At 39.7% G+C, this 27,632-nt stretch overlaps 1 protein-coding gene across 1 annotated transcript in view; it reads right to left on the minus strand.

The window, feature by feature from the left end:
- Positions 1 to 13,632: 13,632 nt before the first annotated feature.
- LOC128484114 (vertebrate ancient opsin-like) overlaps positions 13,633 to 27,632 on the minus strand; it is a 47,370-nt gene continuing 33,370 nt past the window's right edge. The window contains exon 5 of the mRNA XM_053460433.1: positions 13,633 to 14,089. Coding sequence (XP_053316408.1) covers positions 13,817 to 14,089 — 273 coding nt within the window. The 3' untranslated portion in view covers positions 13,633 to 13,816. The remainder of the gene's footprint in view (positions 14,090 to 27,632) is intronic.

Consider the following 27,632-nt stretch of genomic DNA (forward strand, 5'->3'; position numbering starts at 1 on the left):
AATCTGCTTATGTGATCTATGTCTTACAAAAATTAATCAGAAGACCTACAATCAAAAACTGTTGATTTGCATGAAGCTGGAAATGGTTAGAAAGTAATCTAAGTCCACAGTTAGACAAATTGTTTATAAATAGAGACAATTTGTACTGTGGCTACTCTCCCTAGAAGTGGGCACCCTACCAAGATGACTCCATGGGCAGAATGCTCAATGAGGTAGAAAATAACCCTAAAGTAACAGCTAAAGGATTGAAGGAATCTTAAGAACTGGTTAACATTTCTGTTTATGAGCCTTCCATTTGCTAAACATTGAACAGGCATGGAATCCACCATTTTTTGCCAAAAAGCATCATCCCAACAATTAAGTATGATGGAGAAAACATCATGATTTGGGCTGCTTTGCTGCTTGGGGGCCTGGACAAATTGCCATTATCATTGAATTACCAAGTTTATCAAGGTATCATACAGGTCTGCCAGCTGAAGCTCAGTAGAGGTTATGCATGAGTACAGACCCTAAACATCTGTCAGGATCAGGTGGAGAACCTGGTATGCAGGACAGTAACCAGCAGGCAGGGCTAGATCAGTAAACGCGGCAAGATCAGGAGCGGAAATCAGCAGTGTAGTCAGTAAATGATAGCCAAGGGTCAGGAACGGAGAGAGCAGCGTAGTCAGTAAATGGTAGCCAAAGGGTCTGTAACAGGAATCATACACAAGGAAAACGCACACTATAGCTCTGAATGGGACAATAACCGAGCACTGAGTGAAACTCAGTGCTGGCTTTTAAATCCACCACCAGGGGTCGCCCCTTTCCTCTGCCTTAGACTAAATCTCCTTGACCACGTAAATGACGTAAATGACCACGTGTCCTATGCATAGTCCTGTTTATGAACAGATTTCCACACAATGGTTTGTATTGGCCCCCGAATATATTTATATAATGCTATCATATCCCCTCTGAGGCGCCGTTTTTCTAAACTAAACAGATTTTAATTTGTTGACCTGTCTTCATAACTACAGCGCTCCATTCCTTTTATTAATTTTGTAGCTTGCCTCTGCACCTTTTCTAGTGCTATGATATCCTTCTTTAGAATAGGTGCTTAAAATTGCACAGCGTATTCAAGGTGCGGCCTTACCATTGATTTATACAGAGGCAAAATTATATTTTTATCCCGCGAATTGATGCCCTTTTTTATACACGACAATACTTTACTGGCCTTAGCAACTACTGACTGACACTGCACATTGTTGTCTAGTTTGTTGTCTATAACAATTCCCAAATATTTCTCATTTGTCGTTATCCCTAATTCACTACCGTTTAGGGTGTAGGTTGCATAACTTTACATTTATCTACATTAAATTTATTCTGCCATTTGTGTGCCCAGTCCCCAGTCTATCTAGATCCCTCTGCAGCACAGTAATATCCTGCTCGCACTGTATTACTTTACCTAGTTTAGTGTCATCTGCAAACACAGAAACATGACTTTCAACACCTATTGCCAGGTCATTTATAAATATGTTGAATAAAATTGGTCCCAGGGACACCACTTACCACTTTTGTCCAGCTTGAAAATTTACCATTTTTAACAACTCTCTGAGCCAATGTTCTACCCAAGAACAAGAATTTGCATCTAGGCCAATTTCCTTCAGTTTGAATACTAACCTATTGTGTGGAACCGTGTCAAACACCTTGGCAAAATCCAAGTAGATTACATCCACAATAAACATTGTGTATTAACATGTAAACATGCATCACTGGTTGTGTAATTTGCTTCTACCAACTCTGTGAATCCTGTAAATGGAGATTTCCATTTACTATACTTTTCAGAGTTTAGATTTTTGAACACAAATGTACAGGTTGTGTGACTGCCTCTAGTAGGGCCATACAGCCATACATGTATGTATGTATGTATATACCGTATTTGCTCGATTATAAGACAAGGTTTTTTTAAGAGCAAATGCTCTGAAAAATACCCCTCATCTTATAATCGGGGTCGTCTTATAATCAGACCTCAAATAGGTCTGACTATGAGACGACTAAGATCCAGATCCCCCGCAGAGCTGCAGGGGACCTGGATCCTCCTGTCCCCCCCCCCCGCCCCACTTACCGGTGCTTCTGATTCGCGTAGACAACTTACGCTGCAGCCGGAAGGAGGTGCGGCTAGCAGCGGCACCAGTGCGGGGAATTCTCTCTGTCGGGGAAGGTCTGCACGATGTACGCAGACAACCCCCGCTGCTAGCCGCACCTCCTTCCGGCTGCAGCGTAAGTTGTCTACGCGAATCGCGTAGAGCTCTACACGCTGTCCCGGCTACATGACAGGGGAGTCAGAAGCACCGGTAAGTTTTGGGGAGGGCGGAGGAGTGTTACATTGGGGGCATAAGGCATTTCTGTAGGCAGAGTGCACTGTGAAATGCCTTTTAACCCCCTTAATGCCGCTCTGCCTCCAGAAATGCCTTTTTAATCCTCTATACGCCACTCTGCCTCCTGAAATGCCTTAAACCTCCCTATATGCCACTCTACCCAATAATATGCCTTTAACATTTACTGGTAAAACCTTTTTCCTATAGGGTCGTCTTATATTCTGGCTTTTTCTTTTTTTCCTAAATGAATATTCAGATTTCGGGGGGCGTCGTCTTATAATCGAGCAAATACGGTATATATATATATATATATATATATATATAAAGTAAATTATAGCCGGGATGGTCACAGTAAACAGCAATGCTTAAGTGGTATATAGATACACAAAAATATACAATGTACATATATATATTATATATATAGCATTGCTGTTTACTGTGACCATCCCAGCTAGAATTTACTTTATCATCACTGAACATACCAACTATACTAACTTCTATAGGTATGAGAACAAAAGGCTCATCCTACAAAGCAGACAGTCTCTATTAATGCATGTAAGACAGACATATACCTAATTTACAGGAAGCATTAGTTGGTAACAATCCAGACAGGAAATGCCCATTTAATAAACCATGTCCCAGGTGAGGACGGTTGAATCCTTTCTCCACAGTTTTACATAACTTTCCCTGGAAGATCACCCTCTGACACACTTAGGGTCTAGGGTTGCCACATTTTCCTCAAAAAAAATATTGGCCATAGTTGTGGTTTGGTGAGGGTGAAGCTACAAAAGGGCAGGGCCGTGAAGGTTGGAGCCATAATGCAATGCATTAAAAGTAGTGAAGGTCCTCTCTCTATCCCTCAGCCCTGTCTGTGCCCCCTGCACTCTCCCCTTGCCTAGTAGCTGCCCATGTTTGCTCGCTTACCTTCTCCAGCTGTTTTCTGGTCTCCTCTGATCTCTCTCTCTGGAGCAGCATCTAAGTGATCTGAGGTGGCATTTGTTAGTATGGAAATCTCTGGCATTGCAATGGTGAACTATAACCTTTTTTCTGTATGTAACCTATTGCACCCTGTATTTGTTTCTGGGGGGCTGTATTTGCAAGTACTTAATAACCAGCACTTGTTACATTTATTGGGTGTACCCCAATTTGAATTTTCTGACCCATCTTGTAATTACTGGAAACCATCCCAGAAAATGTGTGAGAAAGAAAGATGACTCACCCTAGAGTCCCTACTGCACATCCCTATTGGATGAAACAAGCATGCTACCATGCCGTGAAGCTCAAACTCCTTGCTCAAAATCAAACTTCAAAATATGAAATAATAGTGACAGCATGTTCTCAGCCCCAACAGTTGGCATTGTAGACATTCCTAAAATTATGCACGTGTCATTATTTATTAAGGACATACCTGGTGCAGATCACAACCACTTGCATAGACCCAGAACCTTGCAGTTTCCAATTTGAGATGGCCAAGAACCACCTTCAGAAGACAAAACAGGGGTGTAGTACCTCTTATAGGAATAGGACTAGTAGTGCACCATGGAAATAGTTGGTAATAATCTGTAGTGACAGCAGCCCCATTTAGCAAAAACATTTTTAGGCTCTGCTTCACTTAGATAAAATATTGATATTACTCTCTTTTATGTTAACACAAATAAACCCCAAAAGACTTTAAATTTCTTTCTTGATTCTGAAGTTTTAATCACATGCAAGTGCATGTTTTGGGGTTTGTTCACTAAAGATGAAGTTTGCAGGGCAACTGAACTTTTCAACTCACTAAGCTTTACGAATGGTAAGTGCAATCAAACATCCACTCCAAGAAGGGTTGTATAATGCACACACAATGTGAAATATTTCTAAAAACTCTCTTAATTATTTTGGTATGCATTAAATAAGGCCAGATCCCACCAGCCTGCAGGAGAAGCAGGGTTGTGTTGACCATTTATAATGTGTTGTAATATATCAGCTGACAAACTCTTCAAACTCCCTCTTTTGTGAACTGACCTCTTTTGTGTCACTAGGTAAATAAGCATTCCCAAAAATAGTCATTATTTCACTTGATTAAATAATAATTTCTGGTAAGTGTTTTGGGCATTCAACAGCATTAGGGTTGATGTTTCTACTGCTGCATTTAGTTATAAAAAGGTTGAATTCATATAAAGGGACTTATTAAAATTATTTATGCCATTACTTCACACCTGTTCTCACAATATTGCTCTATGCAAAGTAAATGTAAATGTAAAATATTTAAAAGAAATAAGCAGGGCCACGCATGGCATGTAATATTTATATTATGATGATTCATGTTTATTTTATTAAGTACAATACACATGGTAGCATTTGTGCTGTTCAACAAGTAGACAGCATAAATCATCACTTAACAGTCAGACACATTATACAATACAATGAATGTTCAACAATGCAGTGATCTGAATAGAGTAACAAACAGTTCTAAAGCTTATTATAACTAGCTTATCAAGAGAAGACAGCATATATGGCACACAATCCACACAAATAGAACACATAAAACTGTGGAAACATAAAACTTTAAAGAGCTCTACAGAGTTTGCTAAAATAGTACTGTAGTAAGTTTCTAATGGTGGCGAATCAACTGATAACTAAATGAACCGTTTCCAAGTCTGTATTCCTTTTAAAATTGTCCAAACAGATCATTGATAGACATATGAACAAGGAAATACGAAAATGGTAACAGCGACAAACACCAAAAAACACAAAGTTTGCAAGTGGTCTTATAGCCATAAAAAATTAAATCGTCTATTCTGCAATATTGACCTTTTATGTGACATATTTATCATTATGTCAATATCTAAATAAGGCTTTAATAGTATTTCATTAACACAATTTAATTATGCTGTTTATATACGCAATAATGGGGTATATTCACTAAGTACATGAGTTGGATAAAATGTGAGTTTCCAGCAGTGAATTCGCACAAGTTGGACAAGCTTGCACTCACTAAGAGAGACAAGCATGCATATACTCACTAAGAATGCATACACTGAACTGCTATAGTGTTGAAAAAAGCAACTTGCACATTAGTTGCTTACAAGTTGCAATTTTGAGTTGGACCAAAACTACGGTTCCTGGAAGCAGAAGTGGAAAAAAAATTAAAATGGAAAAAAAACACATGAACCATACGAGCACATTTAACTGAAATATTTTTTGTTAACTATATTACACTATATCATGTTGTTTTTTTTCTCTCTCTCTGTTTTCTATAAATACATTCATACTGAGTTGTACATTTGAAATTTGTAAGGTGCCATTTTTTTATTTTTACACTAGGGTGTAAGAAGCGCACTATCCTAAATTGATTGAGTGTTTTTTTTTTATGTATTTCTATGATTTTAAAAGAAGGCTCTACTTATCCTACAAAACGATGTAGGTACATCTGGTAAATATTACAAAAACTTCTGTTGTTAAGATATCAAAATCTTCCAGTTTTAAAAGGGTGAATGCAATGTTAAAGGGTAAAATTAAAAATAAAACCGGCATGTGCAGAAAGTTATAATTACACTTTCACAGAGGAATGAACCCTTTTATTGATAAATTAAATGTAATATGTTCCAGCATTGCAATATTATACATAGTAGTGTCTTTTATGTAAAGTTTACGTATAAAATGTAATAACTACCAATAAAAACAATAATAGTGGTTATTAATACATTAATAATTGCCTGGATTTCATTTATTTTAAAAGGTAAAAAGGTGCTAGCATTTCAAGTTTGTTTTTTTAAATTAGAAACTGCATGTGCATTGGTTCCTTTGCTTGTCCCTCTGCTATTTTTCATGTAGGAGATGCATCCGGCCAAACACATATCCTTACACGTGATATACCTCCAATGCTGGCTCAGAGAACGCTGTGAGCAGGGGTCTATGCATCTGCAAATTCTACCCCAGGTAGGTGAGTTTATTTATTTATTTTTGAACAATGCATATTAAGGGACAGTAATCTATCACTTTAATTGTTTATTGTGTGCCAACATTTTTACAAAAATCTACATTTTTTATTCCACAACTGGATACAAATATGTCTATGTGAATTACGAGAGGGCTTTCACCAATGTAGATTGACATACAATAGTAAAAAAAGGATCTTAAAGGGGAAATAAATGGAAAAAAACCATTTTTTTTTATCCTTGAGCACAAAATATTGGGCTGTATACAGTTATATATAGGTAAGCATTAACAAAAAACCTTGTTTTGTCCCATTCTGTTCCAATAAACTTGCCTTATTTCCAGACATGAAAGCTGCCATTATTGTTAAGCATGTGATACTTTAGGTGACTTTCTCTGCTTGAACATGACACTGAACTGATTCCTTATGTCAACACTAATAAAACTCCTCCATAGACTTTTACTAGTCAGAGGGGCTCGCTGGTTGATAAAAGACTGAGCCATTCCATTGTTTACACTAGGCATTATAAAGAGTCAAGATGTTTGTCTAGTAGTCCAGGCTAAGATAACAAATCTAGAACACATACAAATGGGCAGTGGCGGAACTACCGGAGTCGCAGGGGTCGCGACTGCGACCGGGCCCTGGAGTTCTGCCAGTCAGGGGGGCCCAAGGGGTGCCAAGCGGTCGTTTTCAGCAACCGCTCGGCACCCTTCAGTCTCCTCTACTGCCTGCCTCAGCGCTGCCCCGACTGCAGCGGTGGGAGCGTGAGGCGTCTGTCTCTGGTGCCGGCGCTTCACGCTGAGCGCCAGCATATGATGTCATATGCCGACGCTCAGCAGTGAAGCCGTGTGCATCGCGGCAGAGCAGCAAGATAGAGGCCTTGCGCCGCCACCACAGGACTGCACGGTAAGTGACCTACAGAGGGGGGTAGGGAGAGGGTAGATAGTGAGAAGGGGGGTAGGGAGAGGGTAGATAGTGAGAAGGGGGATAAGGAGAGGGTAGATAGTGAGAAGGGGGGATAAGGAGAGGGTAGATAGTGAGAAGGGGGGTAGGGAGTGGGTAGATAGTGAGAAGGGGGGTAGGGAGAGGGAAGATAGTGAGAAAATTGGGGTTAGGGAGAGGGTAGATAGTGAGAATGAGGGGGTAGGGAGAGGGTAGATAGTGATAATAGGGGGTAGGGAGAGGGTAGATAGTGAGAATGGGGGGGAGGGGGTAGATGGTGTGAGAAGAGGGTAGATTGGGGTGGGGGCCCCTTAACAGATTCTCGCACCGGGGCCCTGAGGCTTCTAGTTACGCCCCTGCAAATGGCTAATATACAGCTGTTTGAAAACATTATAGTATGCAATAACTCTTTTTAAAAGAATATCTGAGAGTAGATATGACTGAAAATCCTGCTGTCAGAATTTAGGTGAACAGCCCAAACAAAATCTCTGACACAACCTTGTACAGAACTAAATACTAACCGCAATGAGCTGTTAAAGGGAGATTCTCATCAAAAATATAATCAGGGATAATAAGTCTCAGCAGTCATCCAAAGCTTTGCTAAGTCTCTGAAAATAATAGAGGAAGAACGTGAATTTTAATCAGCTGCATCAGCATGGTGCATGACAACTTTTTTATGCTGTCACCACAGACATATATAGAAGCACCTTCCTGGGATACACTCACAACAAGTCTCAGGATGCCTACATCGCAATGATGGGGTCAAATGTCTCCATAGCACCTGCTAATAGTGGTTTAAAGTCTGCAATGTAGTACTCATGTAGGAGGGTTGAGTTTGATGCTGCTGACGGTAAATAATACATATTAATTTATTTTTATTTAACAAGCTTTGGGAGCAAAGCCTAGAAATTAATTATATCCTTGTTTGAATGAAGGTATCTGTAAACCATGGCCTGTTAGTTGGTTAGTGCGTGGGTAGAGGAGAGCTGTGTATGGTTCTTACCCCTGCTTTTGAGATTAGACAGAAGTGGAATTTTTTGGCCACTGCATGTTGAAAGTGCTACACTGTATGTTGAAAGAACAGTTCCTGGGGTACAGTAATACATTCCAGCCTTGAGGAACTCAACACTAGCAGTGCTCTATAAAAAACTGCAGTAAATAGAGTCAGAGAGCATAAATTGAGATTCGTTTAAAACCGTAAAATTAAAAAAACATCTTTCTAAGGCATAAATATTGGGGATTCCCAATATTATGCCTTAGATAGGTGTTTTTCAAGAGTATTCAATTATTTTTTGCTTTGTTATGTGTATTTTATTGGTCATTATTATTTTAGCAGCGATCTGGGAATCTGAATGTGTGCCTTTTATGCTTTTTCGGTTGTGTGCTCCCCTTTCTGTAAAGTTTAAAAGCATAACCACACTCAATACCTCAAGTCATAAAAAGAGAATGCTCACCTCTTGACTCCTGCTGTCTCCCTTAGAGAAAAGTTTGAACTTGTATCCTTGCAGAACTAAACTTGCACTCCTGCAAAAAACTTCAAATACAAATAGTAATGAAGGTTTTCCATAAAGTAATCCATAAAAGTATATTTGTGATCCTTGGCTCACACTAATGTTTACAAGCATTATACTTATCAATGCATATTAGAAAGTTACTGTTCATTTCTAGGGATTTTTAGATTAAATAGTTTAATGCTTTTCATTATAAACGGATCACAAGCCACCACAATTGTACCTCAAGAACTGTCTATTGGTCTTAACCGGCAAGTTTTTTATACATCAACAATACTTTTGTATTTCAACATATTTTGTTTGGCTGATGATTATTGTCAATGACATTGCTGATCCATCATTCTTTTTGTTTTTAATAATCTTGAAAAAATTAAAAATGAAATTTTTAATTTTTTTAAAATGCAACTCCTACTTTTAAGACCTTAAACTTAAGATATGTTAAATATGTGAGAATGATTGATTTCTGCAAATAGGCTTTTGAAATTATGGGATGCTGATAAATACACTGATTACGATATTACTTCTATAGGTTTATGATATGCCAACTGAAGGTAAACATCTGAGGTGAAGGCAAATAAAGGCAAGAGTAATTTAGGTTTATTTAATGTGCAAATGAATAAAATATTTACTTGATAAGAAAAAATAATGAGTAATAAATTAAAGCTTTGTGAGAAGACAGAAATCAGTTAGAGGTCTGATCTGATTACAGATTGAGACATTCCCTCCTGCTGTTTTATAATGTGATATTTAAGGGTGATAGTGAAAGGAAAATTCTGGCATACATAGGGAAATATGCTTTCATTATATTAAGACTACATTGTATAATAAATATTATCATAAACAGGAACATGATATGTCACAATTAGTGAACGACTTCCCTAGGATTGGCTTGCATATGCATTTTAAGATACTTAAAACCATGCAAAGAATAGCACACTTCATCGCCTTTAATCTCATAAGCAACAGTGTTTTTTGCCAAAATAATTTATTTAGTTGCAATTTAAGTGAGTTTTTGCTATTCTATTTAACTGTTATAAGCATTGTACCCTTTGTGTTTACTTTCAGCTTATTGTGGGCAACCATGGATTTATCTGCTTTTTATACAGGAAACAGCCTCAAATGAGATTAGCAAAGTAAATGTTGTGGACATACACAGTTGACCACGGTTGCTAGTGTTACAGTAACACATCCACATAAACTGTCTTCATTTATTGGGTTAATTTGCCAAAGATGTTGGGGTGGACATTGATCACTTAATACCAGGTTGTATTAAAGAAAATCTTTAAAGTAGGGTTTGTCTTGTTTGTCACAATGGATTTTATTCATAGAACCCAGAATTGACCTGAGTGGCTCTAAATTGCTATAATTATCATCTCAGGAATTAACTAACATAATTGAGGAAAAGCTTTTGACCTTATATTTAAATGTTTCCATGGCACTCGCAAAAAACAATGAAACCTTCCCCAAAAAGCTTAATTCAAAGTAACAGCCACTTTGAGAGTTTCCTTCAAGATGGACTCAAAAGGCTGGGTTTGCCTAGATTTGAAACTCAGCCTCTACTATATCCATAGGTGGATGAGGTTGCATTATCAACCTTAATTTTTCTTATCTGTGTCAAGTTATAAATAACCTTTCTTCTAATTTTCTGTGGATTCTTTTGGTTGTTTGTACTCTGTAATAATAATTTATGTGAACATTGTCTTGAGTGACTGCCACTGCTTTCTCCTACCCATCAACCTTGACTTGCCATGATTCTGAATACATGAGTCCTTATCCTTAATTGCCCAGCTCTGCACCTACAGTACAGACACTATAACCTAAAGGCTAAACCTCTGGGAAATCGAATGGTTGTTATTGGCAGAAGAATTGCTTGTACATCAGTATTATTATACCAAGTTTCCCAAATAGTTTAATTGGCAGTCAACACAGGGGAAGAAAATCAATAACTGTAATGAACTTTCCAAGCCACTGTCACGAGACTCCCTCTAAAAAAAATCATGATTTGCTTCAGCCTAAGGTTAAAAAAGTGAAGATGATTTCTTTAAGGATAAAGTATAACATAAAAGCAGCCTTTCAGAGTACAGCCTATCTGGACCTCTATAGAGCTAAAATGATTAGTCTGTTATGTAGAACATCAGGGAGATAAGATCCTTCACACCCCAGTGCAGATGTCCAAAGCCTTACTTGTCCAGATCACCATGTTTAAACTATTACCAATGTAACCATTAGATCATGAGAAAATGAACAGTTAAGTCTTGTACCACATGAGCTGTTGTACCACAGATACCTGAAAGTCAACTTTAAGCTTTAAATTATTCTCACAGAACCCATATGACTGCCAATCTGATACATACAGGTGCCAGCTATATGAAGATCCATTGTCTGATTAACTTTATCGTCACAACAGGTTGGCTAAGTTGAAAGTGTCTTATTAAGTCCAGAGTGGGTTGTATCCTCAGGAAGAGATTTGTTGTACCATTACAGTTTACTCTATTTGCTTGTGTTATCCTTCAAAAGTAAAAGTCACACATAATTATCACAGGCTTGCAAATATTTTCAAAGCCGTCCAAAAGCTTTTGGCAAACAGTTAGAGCACGGCAGGGAACGACTAATTATTTTTAGCTTTCTGTCAAATGTTTCTAGAATTAGAAATATTTCAGATGGTTCTATTAATAATGTCTGACCTTGGGGACTCTTTGCTGAATTGTGTATTTCAATGTTCTGCCTACTTCTATACCCATCACTGCTGTGTGCATAAATGAAATAAAAAGTACTTTACATTTCTGCACAATCCATACACAAACTAGATACATATTTCCAAGGCTCATATAGAAGTCTCCTATTGATCATAATGGGGCAATCATCCCAAGTCCAAGTGTCTTTTAGCAAATGCAGTGCTTTCTCATTGTGAAGAGCCAATGTATCTCATAATCATGCAGAAGGTGTATTGATCATGTTGTTTTATTTAAGCAATGAATGCTTTCATTTTATTTTTTACCGAGTTCATTACGTAACAAGAAGTTGGATTAAATCTACTCTTTAATGGCCCATATTATTATTATTATTAATTCATATAGCTCCAAAACTTTATGCAAATAAAAAACTAGAACTGGCAGACTAAGACAAACTGATAACATCAGTAAACAGGATTCTTGTGTATTAAGTATTATGTTTGAGTCTTCTAATGGAAATCTCAAATATTGGTAAACAGACTCATCTCATATAGATTTATATAAATATTAATATATTACTTCTGTCGTGTGTATTCTCTGCATTTCCAATACAATGCATAAGAAGTACCGTATTTTCCGGCGTATAAGACGACTTTTTAACCCGTGAAAATCTTATCAAAAGTCGGGGGTCGTCTTATACGCCGGGTACTGAAACTTACCGAGCTGGACTGGAGAATCACAAATCTCTAGGGGAGGGGTGAGCGGAGAAGCTGCCTCCCCTGGGACGGTCTTCAGGGCCGCGCCGAGGTAGGTGCAAGATCGTGATCTCCCCAACTAGCCCTGATCAGCGGGCGCCCGATGAGCAGGGCTGGTTGGTGAGATCACAACCTCCCTCTAACTAGCCCAACATTAGGGAGCTCGAGGTCTGGCACTTCAGACCTCGGCTTCCGTGCTCCCTAATCAGTACGCGCCGGGGAGGAAGCCTTAAAAGAGAGGGCTGTTAGGTTTGCAGGAGATTGGAGAGACTGAGTCAAGGAGCAGCTACAGCCAGCGCTGCAGCCCACCAGGTATGAACCTTTCCCTATGGACAACTTGTTGTTTTGTCTATACATGTATGTGTGGACAGGCATATGTTAGGGAGAGCTGACCCACCCAATCCAAGCAGGCTTTGTATACAACAACCAGCCAATCACCGGTAAGGTACATTGCTTGCCGTGATAGGCTGGTTGTTGTATACTGGGTAGAGGGGTAGTCTTATACGGCGAGTACAACCCAAACTCTATATTTTAACTGGAAAGGTTGGGGGTCGTCTTATACGCCCAGTCTTCTTATATGCCGGAAAATACGGTAATGGTAATTTAGGTAAGTGAGTAGAGTTGTGCAATGCTCAGCTGTCTAGGGAAGAGCATTTCTGTTTCATTTATGGCTCAGAGAAACAGATTATCTCTTTCTTGCCCCCTCCTGTGTTTCCCTATTGTAGAATATTACATGTATTACTATGTTTTCATAGTCTAGAGTCCTTTATTCACTACAGAACAAGGTACACATTTTCTTTCCCCTTTGTAGTAAACCACACTCTCACTGCAAGTGCTGTATGGGTTGGAGAGAGAGAGAGAGAGAGTGTGTAAGTCAGGCATCACCACAGCCGATTGTTCTGCAATCCCTAGAGTTAGGCCACAGTCTGTAAGTACACAACAATATGCTGCTTTACATACCACAGGAACACACATATATTGCTCTACATACACAAGCACTGTGTTGCAGTCGCATAAGAAATGCACACAGGTTTTCCAAAAATAAATACTACTACTACTACTACTACTAGTCACACTGGTAAACACATACATCCTAGGTTCTCTTCATATAAATATAAATTCTTTTTTTCATATAAAAAAATGCAGTTTTAACACTTTGAGGCCATGGCAGGATCATTTTAAATCCAGCAGAGACTCAGCAGAGTCAGAGGAAGCTATTGGGCAAATATATATGAGAACAATGTTACCCCTGATTTTTGCAGTATTTATATATATATATAAATATATACTCTGCAATTCTCTTTTTTTGACATCATGTCTTCTGGACTAATACGGCTTAACCCATTTACATTATATATATATATATATATATATATTTATTTTTTTTCTCATTTTTTTATGTACATACATGTATACTGCAAAATGTGAGATACACTTTTTATGGTGGGCTTAGTAGTAGACATGAGTCCTGACACCATATTTATTTATCTGTAGATGTATGTATTCACAACACCCATGAAAAAAATAATTCCCAGTAAACTCAGCAGACCCACACCCAAACCATCTGAAGCTATGACATTCACTATCAAGAGAAGAAGCAGGGTTTCTCCCCCTGTGAAATGTGCACCATCAAGAGTGCTCTTGTCATTGAAATCGTTGAACATCATGGTATATAATGAGCAACCAAGGTTACGGTGGTCTTTTGTTGTAAATAATTTGCATCATGATTTGCAGGGATTTCATTTGTCTCCATATACGTGCTGGGTACTTTATCTTCTTCTGAAGTTGGCGGTGGGGTGGAAGCAGCATTGAATGTGATATTATTTGGTGGCTTGCGGGTTGTCAAGCAGATTTTGGTAATCTTGGAAGATCCTTTGTTACTGGATGTTTGGGGCACATTACTGCATTTGAGAAGCGCAGTGAAGCATCTGTAGAACTGAAAGAAGAAGACAATCTATTATGGGCTGTGTATATAGTGTGGAGCTACTTGTACCTTGCACATATATTATTATATAGCCTTTATATACTGTATTAAGTATGCTTGCTTACATGGATGCCACACATTGCACAAATTTGATTACCTCAAATGACTTGTCAACATGCCAGTATTTCAGCCGCACTAGCAAGCTCAGAACAAATATAATGTCAAAGAAACAAAAACATCAATCAGGGTTTGGAAAAGCATTTACAAAAAGTAGACAATAATAGAACTGTTTCACTGGCCATATGCAGCTACCAGAGAAACCACATCTCCAATTATGGACAGATAAAACCCTCAACAAAAAAGACTGCTGTGGCACAAAACATTTCCATGTATTGTGTTCCTGAAATTACTTTTAATAAAAACTAATGTGGCTTTTCCAAACAATATTCAGTATCACAAAATTGCATTAGTATGAATGGTAAAAAAATACATTGATTAGACTTCTTTTGTGAAGTGTTGCCAGCAGTGATATGATGAATGTGTAAAAAAAGAGTCAATTATAAAATGTAAAAATCTCTATCTGTAAGTATCCACATCTTTCGCACTATTTTTTTTTTTACCTATTGCGGTGCTTGGCATGGACTTTTCTTTATAAACAGAAATAGAGGCGAGATGCAATTTTGCTGTTTAGCTTTGTATTGAACAGCCAAAGGCTGGGTATATAAGAAAGCATTATCAGTCAGTGGAATTTGTTTAATCTAACAATGTAAAATTAGTCACACTGTACAGCATCTGAGGGGATAAAGCGAATTTGCCTTTTATATTGTGTGGTTTAGAATGCAGACAGAATTGTCATTTGTCTGACAAATGCCAGGCCTGAAATGTCATATACACTAAGAGCGCCTATGAATAAAAGCTAAAACTCAGCAGTTGGGTTCTGTTTGGTGAAGTTACTTTAACTCTTTTCTATATTAAAAAATATTTTTAAAAAGGGGCGCAGTGTTGGTGGGTGGGTAATCTATAAATTGGTGTAGCAGAGGCATTATTAAACACTAGTCTAAACACTAGCGCAGACAAGCAAAAAAGCTTGAAGTGCTCTCACAACTGCATGGGATTCACCTTTTTGCAAATGTCCACTGTACTAGACAGCATGTAAACAAAGCCCGGGACAAAGAAGCAGAAGCCAGATCACCACTCATGGACAGCTGTTTTGCCATTTACAGGACTCAAATGCACTTATGTACCAATGGTAGAAAATAATAAATGCACTTATGGGCCAATGATATTGGTCCTTATGGACAAATGATATAATATTACACAGAATCTTTCCCAGCCAGTCCAAGGGATGCAGTATTGTGTTATCTGTTATTTTGTATCGGCAGGGAGCTCTCCTTGCTTATACACAGGAGAACTGGGTATTTGATAGCAACTTGATCTCTCTGCTGAGCATAGCTAGCTATTTGAAGCAATGTAGCAGTGCTTTAATTGAGCGCTCTTCACATTGCAAGGGATTGACTGAATGGTAGTCAGTGGGGTATCTATAGGGGGCGAGCGGTGAGGCTGCCCCGAATTTCATGCTGAGCCCCAGTAAAGATGGAAGCCTCGCGCTCCCACCGCAGGACTTCAGCAGGGTAAGTGAACTACAAAGAAAGGGGGGGTAGATAGTGAGAAGGGGGGGAGATAATGAGAAGGGTGGGAGATTGGTAATGAGAAAGATGAGGGGAGGTTGCTAGTGAGAAAGGGGGTTAGTAAGAATATTGAAATAAAGAGTGAGAATGAGTAAGAGAATGAATAATTAATGTGTGGATGAATTGTGTGAATGAGTGAGAGAATGAATGTGGATGAAGTGTTTGTGTGTATCACAGATGTGTGAGTGATTTGGGGAAAGGCAAAGATGGCACAAGCAGGGTGATTGACCCTTGGGGACCAAGATGGCACAGGAAGGGTGTTTATGGGACAAAGATGATACAGGGTGGGCTGTTTGGGGACAAAGATGTCTTACACTGGGCTGTTTGGGCGCTAAGATGGCTCACTCTGGGCTGTTTGGGGACAAAGTTTGCTCAGGCTGGGCTGTATGGGGACAAAAATGGCAAGTCCTATGTGTGTAATCTGGGTGCTGGTCAGGTTCTATGTGGGCAATGTGGATGCCAGGGCTGGCCTTTGGGTTGTGCAACCTGTGATCTGTCCCTGTAATTTAGGGGGTTTTATCTATACCCTTAATGCTAAGTTTACATGTGATTTCCAATTGATCTATTCCTGTAAAGCTGTGTCTGTGTGTTTTTCTGTTGATCTATATCTGCTTTGCTATGTTTCCATACATTATTTATGTATACCTGCAAATACAGGATTTGGATCTCAGACTCTGTTTATTAGATCTATAACTTCAATACTGAGTTTACATGCTATTTTTAGTTGATCTATACATGCATAGTTGGGTTTGTGTGTTATTCTGTTGATCTATAACCTCTCAAAGTCACGGTAGGGTCAGAAGGAGGGAAGACTGCACTGACTCTCACAGTCTTCGCCTAATCTGCGGTCAGTGTGGCAAATATTATTTTGGTGTGGGAGCGGAGGGAGTGATTGCATGCTATGGTGCATGGAGCGGGCCCAAGGAAATGCATACCTAGGGTCCAATTTTTTTAATGTTCCAAAGATTGCAATGTTAGCTATTTTTGCCCCATATTGAATGTATTTAGTGTACATTATTGTTACCAGTGTTTCCAGTTATATATTATTGCACTTGTTTGAAAATGCGCATCAACCCCTTAAGGACCAGGCTGTGTTTTATCTTTTGCACTTATTGGGACCGAGGCTGTTTTAACACTTTTGCAGTCTCATGTTGAGATGTAATTTTCTCCTCACTCATTTAGGGTATCCACACAAGTTATATGTTGTTTTTTCAAGACAAGAAGGGCTTTCTTCAGATACCATTTTTTGATCATATTATCTAATTTCCCATAAAAAAAATATTTTGAAAAATTGAAAAAAAACTTCTGACTTTTACCTGAAAAATATTTTACTCGTCCAAAAAAGCAAATAAAAAAACCTGCTAAATAGATTCTACTATTTGTCCTGAGTTTAGAAATACCCAATGTTTTTATGTTTTTTGCTTTTTTCTGCAAGTTATTGAGCAATAAGTACAAGTTGCGTTTTGCTATTTAAGACCATTTTTTCCCAAAGCTGGTCATTCTGCTCCATGTGCTATTTCGGGTATCTTTGAAGCTGGCCAATGCAATTTACCCCTTCAAACCATATATTTTTGAAAACTAGACAGCTCTAGGTATTTCAAATGCTGGTATTTAAGCCTGTCCATGCACTAATTCTACTACCACCCTTTGTCAAACTTTGTGGTAGTAATTTATTTTGTGTTTTTTTTATCACTAAAATTGCGCATCAGGTATGGATTTACATCTCCTGGTATACATCACTTTCAAACAAGACCTCAATATGTGTTCAGCAACATCTCCCGAGTACAGCAATACACCCCATGCATGGGTTTGTCAGGTTGTTTGGGAGGTAAAATGCCACATTTAGCAAGTGTACATTTTTAACTTGGAACTTTGACATCTGGTCCTACTGCCCCCATGTCCTAATAGGAACATCTTTCAAGCCTGCTAATTCAATTTACCCCATAAAGACATATATTTTTGAAAACTAGACGCCCCAAGGTATTTCAAATGCTAGTATTTTAACCCTTTCCATGAATGAGATTCTACCACAAACTTTGGCAAAGGCTGGTGGTAGAATCTCATTCATGGAAAGGGTTAAAATACTTTTTTTTTTTTACACAAATTGTACTTCGGGTATAAATTTATAGCTCCAGCCCCAATGTGTGTTCAGCAACATCTCCTGAGTACAGTGATACCCCCATGCATGGGTTTGTCTGGTGTTTGAGGTTAAAAGGCCACATTTGGGAAGTGCTCTTTTTTTCTCCCATTTTGGTCAGTCTGTGCCTATGCCCTATCTTTGAGCCCAGCCACTCCAATTTACTCCATCAAACAATTCATTTTTGAAAACTAGACCCCCAAGGTATTACAAATGCTAGTATTTTAACCCTTTACATGTATGACATTCTACCACCAGCCTTTGCCACAGTTTGTGGTAGTCATTTTTTTTGTATTTTATTCACACAAATTGTACTTCAGGTATCAATTTATAGCTCCAGGTATACGTCACTATCAAACAACACTTCAATGTCTCAATGTGTGTTCAGCAACATCTCCCGAGTACAGTGATATCACCCATGCATGGGTTTGTCTGGTGTTTGGGGTTAAAAGGCCACATTTGGGAAGTGCGCTTTTTTTCTTTCTTTCTATGTTTGAGCCTGGCCACTCCAATTTACCCCATCAAACCATTAATTTTTTTTTTAAATTAGACACCACTTGGGTATTTTAAATGCTTTTACTTTAACTCTTTCCATGTCAAGATTTTTGGGAAGATACAGCGCTAATTTTAGCACTTGCTTATAATAATAAACTTTTTTTAAAAATTTTTATTTTTTTAGTCTTTTCTGACTTTTTTTTAATATTTTGCAGGAACTGGATGGTTCCTGGGGTGAGTGTTCGGTGTGGCGGGTCCTGGGGTGAATGTTCGGTGTTGCTGAATGCCTCGTGATCGAGGCATTTCCGCTACACCATTGAAGTTTAGGAGGTGATTGTTGATCGCCTCCTAAACTTTTAAATTGGGCGTCCGCCGCCATACAGTGTATGGCAGATGTTGACGGCCACCGGGAGGGGCCAGACATGGCCCATGATGCCGATCTCGGTGTTGCTGAATGCTTCGACATCGAGGCATTACAGCAACACCATTTAAGCGAAGAAAGTGATCAAATGACATGATGTTTAATGGCATGATGTGTCAGGCCCGTCATAGGTCGTTAAGTGACAATTTTTCTGTAATCTCTAACTAAAACTGGTTGGTTGTTACAAGATGTTTTTCCTATCTTTTTAGTGGGATGGGTCGGCATCAGAGGAGTAGTCCGCACAGGGAGCCTGAACACCTAAGGCTGGCCCTGCACGGGTGCAATTAGAGTCCGTTCTCCATTCCACTGCTGCTATGTCTCCAATGTCAGTCCCTCAGCGTCAGCTAAATAGCTCAGTTGCTGGCAGGAAATAACACTGGATTTTTTGTGCATTTTTACAATTATATTGTGATAAGATGCTTAGTTTGCCTGCAACCCACTTTGAATTTGTGTTCTACAAATTGGAGGTATTGGTAAAACTTTCTGGAACAATTTCTATAAAAAAACGTTCTTAAAAAAGAAGTAGTAAAAAATGAACAGTATGCTGAGCACACAACAAACATATACCTAAAGTCCACAATAAATGCTATTATACAGAGGCATGCCATCCCTTCTGGCTTAATGTTGCGTGCAAGAGGATTCATTTCCAAGCAGGAAAACAATCCTAAACAATCTTTAAAGCTTTTCTAGCCTAATCTAAAGTACAAGAATGGAGAGCTAATTTGCACGGCTTTCCCTCTGCACCTCAACCTCTTTAAACATCTTTAGAAAAAGGGAAAATGCAAAATACACTGTGACATCTCTAGACAGTCTCTAGGATGCTCTAAAGAAATCCTGGAAAATGTGCACACCTGGGAACTCTATGTAAGATAAGAAGCAGAGCTGTGCAGCATTGAGGAACAGGAAAGAGGTGAGCGGAGAAGGTAGGAAAGAATGTGAGAGTGTGCTCTTTGCTTCATTTTTGTTTTTTTCATTGGGGCCCCTCCTCATTTTCAGATATTCGTAAGTAACGAATTCTTGCAAATCCAAATGCACAAGTACAATATATATATATATATATATATATATATATATATATATATATATATATATATATAGCTTTTACAAGAGACTATACTTCTGTAGGATCCAGTCAGTGATTCTTATTGGGCCTGCGTCAAGTACAGGTGCTAGGCCATAAACCCCCCCTGGGGCCTGACGATCAAAGACACTGTTGTGGGGAACTGGACCAGTGGGGTCAGGAGCAACTCAGGACCAGGTAACTGGCAGGGCGCACGGCAGGATGTCAGGAACAAGTCAGGGGCAGGTACAGAGCCACAGCAATAGGCTGTTCTCACTGCAATGCAAAGGCCCCGACTGAAAGGGCATCAGAGAGGGAAGGGTGGCCACTAGTGGTTGCAGGAGAACAGGAGAGTGAAGAAGCATTGCGTAATCCATTGCTGACAGGATGGAGCCCGACACACGTTCAGGACTCCTTCTCCTTCATTACACTGAAGATAATTCTTAATGACTTTGGCTGTATGTTTGGGGTTGTTGTCATGTTTCAGAATACATTTTGGGCCAACCAGACAGCTCCTTGATAGTATTGCATAATAGATACGTTTTTGCCTGTACTTTGCATTGCCTGCAAACAAGCATTCCTGAACCGCTCTGCAGCTCTTCGGGGAACAAACTGCCTTCTCAGTACAGAGCACTTGCTGCCATTTTTCCGCACTCCAGTCCCTGTGTTTTCATGAATAGTTGAGTTGCCTGGCCTTGTTTCCAAATCCGAGGTACAGTATGACTTTTTGCAGGGCCGGCCCAAGACATAATGCCGCCTGGGGCGAAGTTTAAAATGCTGCCCCCCCCCTGCCAACACCAGTGGTCATTATCCACCCTTTCTCTCCCTCCCTCCCTATTATCTACCCTTCAGCTCAGCATTACAAGCCAGCACCGAGAACGAGCTAGAGGACTCGCAGAGGGGTACCGAGTGGGTACTGACAACTTTGTAAGCGAAAACCACTCGGCATCCCTCTGCTTTAAAAAACAAACAAAAAAAAAGGCGCTTGGGGCGGCAAAGTGCCGCCTCTTCAAAAGTGCCACCTGGGGCAATTGCCCCACTCTGCTCCATGGTAGGGCCTGCCCTGACATTTTGGCCGTAAGTCTTCCATGAAGACAACTTCTGACCAGCATACCTGGGAACTTCTGGGCTCCCTTGCGGGACATGGCTAGGACTGCACACTGATATCAGCGGGTGGTCCCGCTGACCTCGGTGGGCGGGCCCACTGACGTTAATGGGAGTTCCCACTGACGTCGGTGGCGTTCCCACTGACATCGGGGGAGTTCCCGCTGACGTTGAGGGCGTTCCTGCTGACGGCAGCAGGAAACACCCCCATTTACAGGGGAAATGGGCAGGGAGCGGGGCGTGTCAAGATTTGGGTCTTGACCCAGAGAACCTGAGGAGCAGTGCTCACCCGGCAATCCCTGGGTCACACCTGGAGAGTTCCCAGGTATGCTGATCAGACTTCTCCGGACAGTAGATGAGTGTACCAGCTGAGCTGATGGCGCTGTTGGACATCTTCCAATTTGTGAAGGGAAATAAGAATGGCGTGTCTTTCATCTGTTGCAAGTTTCCTTGGCCGACCACCGCCTCGATGGTTCCCAAGATTGCCAGTTTCTTTGTGCTTTTGCAAAAGAGCATGGAGGAAACATCTGGAGATGTTCCAGATAGTCTGTCTTAATTTCTGCCTGGGATAGACACCTTGCTTATGCAGTATAACTACATTGTGTCTTGTTGCTGTGCTCAGTCTTGCCATGGTATATGACTCCTGACATTAAACTGTTTTTAGCAACACCTCCTGGTGTTTTAGGCTCTTCCTCGGTTTCATTTCCCCTACATTGCTGTTTCTGTTTAACTTTATGATTGTGTTTCAACCTACATATTAAATTGATGATCATTAGCACTGTTTGGAATAGTTTTTTAATCATACACCTAGCTATATGCCTAAAATGTCAAGTATAGCTATTTGATTTAGATTTGTATTCTGTCCAGTCACTTTGAGCTTCCGCCTACCTACCCCACATTCAAAATAAATCAACCAGTTAATCACTTTTATCCTAAAAGCCCAGTTTTGATCATATGAAAATGACCTATGACCTAGCCTGTTGTGTCTGTAAATCTATAATATATAAATTACATTAAAAATAAATAGGCACATCAACATAGTTTGTATGGGATCTGTGACTTATTCCTTGGCATAAATGCTGGCAGCGAACTTTCTGGGTGCTCGATGAGAGAATTTGTCAATGTAAAAATGCAGAGATTATATGCTCCACTTACTTTGAAAGGAATTGCTGTACAGAAAATTACATGTCAGAAACATTTAGGAACTAAAGCCAACTCTATCCGGTTGCTTTATAAAATTGGGTTAGTCCAAAATATGATGGGTTACTCTATCAAAGTTAGAAAAAGAGATGAAAGGCAGAGACAGTATAAAAAAAGGTCCAGACATGAAAATATGTTAAAAAAAAAATTCATACAGAAGCAGTGCTTTAAAAAGAGAAGAATGGAGACAATAATAGAAAGATTGGTAGTAGTAGATAATAGATGTGGTGCTTGAATATACAAATGACAAGAAAATATGTAAATTTAATTGTAAATAAAATATATTTTTCTTTTAAATGCCTCACTCAATTACATAAATAGCCATTCATCTTATGACTTTAATTCAGCCACCAGCATGTAGTCTGTAGCCGTCTGATTATTTGCAGTAAGTGAAGTCATTCATTTTTTCACAGCGTGACAGATCAGAAACATCTGATCCAGTTTACCATGTTGTTATTTACATGTACTCATTATATATATATATACCCTGAGGAACAGGCAGGTTGCAGCGGGCTGCCCGCCAGGCTATTCCAGATTCTATGACATTACAATTATTGCCCTGATGGTGGAAATGGGCACAGTCTGTTGCTACCAGGGGATGGAGGTCTAGACCAGGGGTGGGCAATTAATTTTCCCATGGGGCCACATGAGAAATTGGAATGGTTTTAGAGGGCCAGACCTCTACAAACTACAAACTCCGAAGCCTTGTCCATTTTGTTAACTTATGTGCTGTTTAATAAAGTTATTCAAGCCTACGTCATTGGTAGAGGTGCTTGAATAAGTAAGGCCTGAATAACTATTAGCACAGCACAGAAGTGAACAAAATGAACAAGGCTTCGGAGTGCATACCGTATTTTTCGCTCTATAAGACGCACCTGCTGATAAGACGCACCTAGATTTTAGAGGAGAAAAAAAAGGAAAAAATATTTTGAGCTAAAAAATGGGCTAAAATATTTATTACAATAACTGAATAAGCTATGAACACAGTAAGACACACGCAGTAAGACACACACAGACACAGTAAGACACACACAGACACAGTAAGACACACACAGACACAGTGAGACACACACAGACACAGTAAGACACACACAGACACAGTAAGACACACACAGACACAGTGAGACACACACAGACACAGTGAGACACACACAGACACAGTGAGACACACACAGACACAGTAAGATACACACAGACACAGTGAGACACACACAGACACAGTAAGACACACACAGACACAGTAAGACACACACAGACACAGTGAGACACACACAGACACAGTAAGACACACACAGACACAGTGAGACACACACAGACACAGTGAGACACACACAGACACAGTAAGACACACACAGACACAGTAAGACACACACAGACACAGTGAGACACACACAGACACAGTAAGATACACACACACACAGTAAGACACACACACACAAACACAGTAAGACACACACACACACACAGTAAGACCTCCCTCCCTAACCCCCCTTCTCAGTATCTCCCCTCTAACTCCCTAACCCCCCCTTCTCAGTATCTCCCCTCTAACTCCCTAACCCCCCCTTCTCAGGATCTCCCCCCCCGCCCCGGTCACTTACCTTAAACTCCTGTGTTGGAAGCGTGAGGCGTTTGTCTCGGGTGCCGGCGCTTCACTGCTGATCGCCGGCGTCTGACGTCATATGCCGGCGCCCAGCGTAAAGCGCCGGCACCCGAGACAAACGCTTCCAACACAGGAGTTTAAGGTAAGTGACCGGGGCGGGGGGGGGACACCGGACTCATTGGTGAGTCACCAGGACACTCTTTGCGGGCCGGTCCGAGCTATTCAGCGGGCCGGATGTGGCCCGCGGGCCGTGCTTTGCCCAGGTCTGGTCTAGACGAAACCCCCCAAAAGTGGAAGTAGAAGGTTAGTAAACCAATTTATTTTTGTACAAGCTATATAATATTTCTTTTGTATTCGTTAAAAACAAAAAAATAGGTATGTGTGTGTATGTAAGTGTGTCCCCAGTGTCACTTCTGTCCCCAATCAGCCCCCCATGTCATTGCTGTCCCCATTCAGCTCCCCAGTGTCGCCTCTGTCTCCAATCAGCCCCTCCCAGTGTCACCTCTGTCCCCTTTCGACCCCCATGTCATTGCTGTCCCCATTCAGCTCCCCAGTGTCACCTCTGTTCCCAATCAGCCCCTCCCAGTGTCATCTCTGTCCCTAATCAGCCCCTCCCAGTGTCACCTCTGTCCCCATTCAGCCCCCGTGTCATTGCTGTCCCCATTCAGCTCTTCAGTGTCAGCTCTGTCCCCAATCAGCCCACTTCATGGTATGATCCTGGTAGGGTACTCATATTAGCCTTTACAGTTTTCCTGCTGCTGTGTACTATACTTCCCTTTATCCTCAGCCAGTATCATGGGGGGCATTTAACTGGCTGAGCATCAGGGGGACATTAGGTTTTGCTTTTTTTTCTACCATCCTTTGTTGCTATTAAATTTACTTATGTTGAACCACATTTGAATCATATTTGTATTTTTATAATGAATATGCGTTCAGGAAAATATGGGCATGTATGGTGGGCTGATTCGTGGCACAACGGGCCACTTCACTTGACTTGCCCCCCAGGCCTTAGGCTGCCAGCCCTCCCCTGATTTCCTGTTTCTAGTCAAGTGTACAAAAAATTTAAATGTAATGTAAAAACATTGATGGGTATATACTTTTAATCATATGAATTCACAGGGGTGCCAATAAATGTGCCACACATATATTTAATAATATTTCTTTTTCACATGATTAAGTTTGAAATTTAATGGGAAAATAATGGGGGGAGGACCTGTGTGTTTTTGTGGGGGATGTATGTCACAATGCACAGTTTACTCTAAAGTAAGTATTTCTGATAAGCTTATCTTATCCCTAAAAACAATATACCGCATTTGCTGGATTATAAAACGACCAAAATCTGAATATTAATTTAGGAAAAAAGAAAAAGCCTGAATATAAGACGACCCTATAGGAAAAAAGTTTTACCAGTAAATGTTAATTTATGTAAACTATGTAAACAATTTTTTTTAACTAAAAGCTGATTTTATTTCCTTTTATTTTCCAACCTGCCCCCCCCCAGTTATGCACATCTGCCCCCAGGCTTGCCACTCTGCCCCAGAAATGCATTATAGACCCCATTAATCATAACTGCCCCTAAATTTACCCTAAAAACCCCATTAACCATAACCACCCCTAAATTAACCCCAAACACCCTATCAACCATAACTGCCCCTAAATTAACCCTAAAGACCCAATTAATCATAACGGCCCCTAAATTAATTGCGTGTACTCCAGATAAATTACCTAATAAATTGGTATGGTTGATGGGGTCTTTAGGGTTAATTTAGGGGCAGTTATGGTTGATGTTCCCAGGTATGAGCCTTCATGTCTGAAGTCAGAAATACTAGCCGCATGCAGCAATAGCAGCAGTACTAGCAAACATCCTGGCTGTAGTAGTGGTAAAATATTCTCTACCTGCAATTTTAGTCACTACCAAGGTCATGAAGCCACTGGAGCAAGCGCAGCTTAGTGGAGGGGCCCTGACAGTGCTAGGAGGTGGGCCTAAAGGGTTTTGTTTCAATTTGATTGGTTAGTTAGGTTAGGGGCTGGGTTATATAAATAGGTGGTAGCCATTTTGGTTATCACATTTATAATCAGACCTGTTGTCGTCCCTCCCTCCCTATTTATGGTTTTTTGGGGGGGTTTCCAGTTTTGTCACAGCGGCGGGGTGGACATGCAAGTTTGAGTTTTGAATGGGGGTTTTTCGTGGAAAAAGTTAATGAAAGGTTGTTGGTTGTTATCTTTTGTAGGTTTCGAGATGGTCTGTGGCTCAGAACCTGGGGGTGTAGGGGTATCTGGGTATACCCCTATTTAAGAGTTGGAAAAGTAAATTATTGGTACTTTATTGTTATGTTTCTGGTTATTGTTAAATTATTGTTTGGGTCATTGTCATGGTGTGGGTGGTGTCGGGCTATTATTATTCTATTGTATTTTGTATGACAATGTTTTTTTGTAAATGATGTTTTTTAAGCTGTGGACTTATAAATAATTTTCCACTGCAATTTTTGGTGTCCGTGTCTTATTTTGGTGGGTTGGGTATTCTGGTTGGTTTTTCCAGAGGGCCTGTCATGTTCTGGTCCCTTGGTGGGTACAAAGGACAAGTTTGCTTGTAAGCTATTCAATGATGAAGCACGGAATAAAACAACCAGCAGTGCCACCGCAACCACCACTAGAATGTTTGTAACCCCCCATTCCGAAGTAAAGATGGGCAGGTACTTTTAGTTGATAAGAGTAGATCTATGTTTGGGCCAGAAGGAAGTAAGGAAGAACCTTTGGAAATACCCCTCTGAATTTAATTGCTGAACTCAATTTTGTCGGAACGGAACCATAAAAAAGATTCTTTGTCCGAAACAAATACGGTAAAAATGAACAGAAAATGACATCGGAAACGAGTCTAGAGGGTATCATAGTGTTCAATACCTAATAATATGTATGTAAAAAGCAGAAAATTCATTTTTAAATTAAAGTTTTAAATGAAATGGTTATTCATCTTCCAAAATGACTTATTCAACTTCATGAATGTCTGTCAGTAGGTCACAGAGTCTCAGCAAAGAGCAAAGCCCTCTGAAATATTGGGAGGTATAAGATAAAGGCATGGTGTACTAGATTAGATACAAGGTTTATGGTCATAGGATTTCAAATTATAAGACAGCACTATGTAGAATTCATTGGTGTGTCTCAGGCATCTACTGAAAAGTCGAATGAAAAATGTGTACTTTATTAGACAAACACAAATAACATAAAGATTGCTGATTTGATTCCATTTTTTCTAATTACGGTAATATAATGCAGTTGTCTGTTCAACAATTAATCAGACTCCTTAAAACACTCAATTTTAAAATTTGGATGTTAGCTAGACTACACAAGAGGGATCTCAATATCCCATTCCATATGGATCTAAACAATTAAAATTCCACATATGAGCAATTAATACGAAAATACTTTATTTTCCACAGAATGAAAAAATTGCACAATGAGATCTCCTAGGAAAACTGACAAATCTCCTTTGACTAACCGCTTGCCCATTAAAACTAATTAAGGAAATGAAACATAATTACCATCAGTCAGTGTGATGTATTTAATTTATAAGAAAGGATCCTAACTAAAATATATTAACATAGACTGAATGATGTTTGGAAGCATGAATATGATTAAAATGGCATTTCAGTCAGCACTAACTCTTGGAATAGCAACTGTCCTTCACTGCATAGGCCTTAGTAGCATTTATGATGCACGATATATGATGATACAGAAGCAAGAATAGTTCATAAATACAGAATGGGTTATTCAAGATTAGATACAGAAATTGCATATACCGTAGGCAATGCCACCAGGGGAACATTGGAAACACAGAAAAAAACAAACGTTC

Source organism: Spea bombifrons, chromosome 3 (genome assembly GCF_027358695.1).
Source record: "Spea bombifrons isolate aSpeBom1 chromosome 3, aSpeBom1.2.pri, whole genome shotgun sequence".
NCBI lineage: Eukaryota > Metazoa > Chordata > Amphibia > Anura > Pelobatidae > Spea > Spea bombifrons.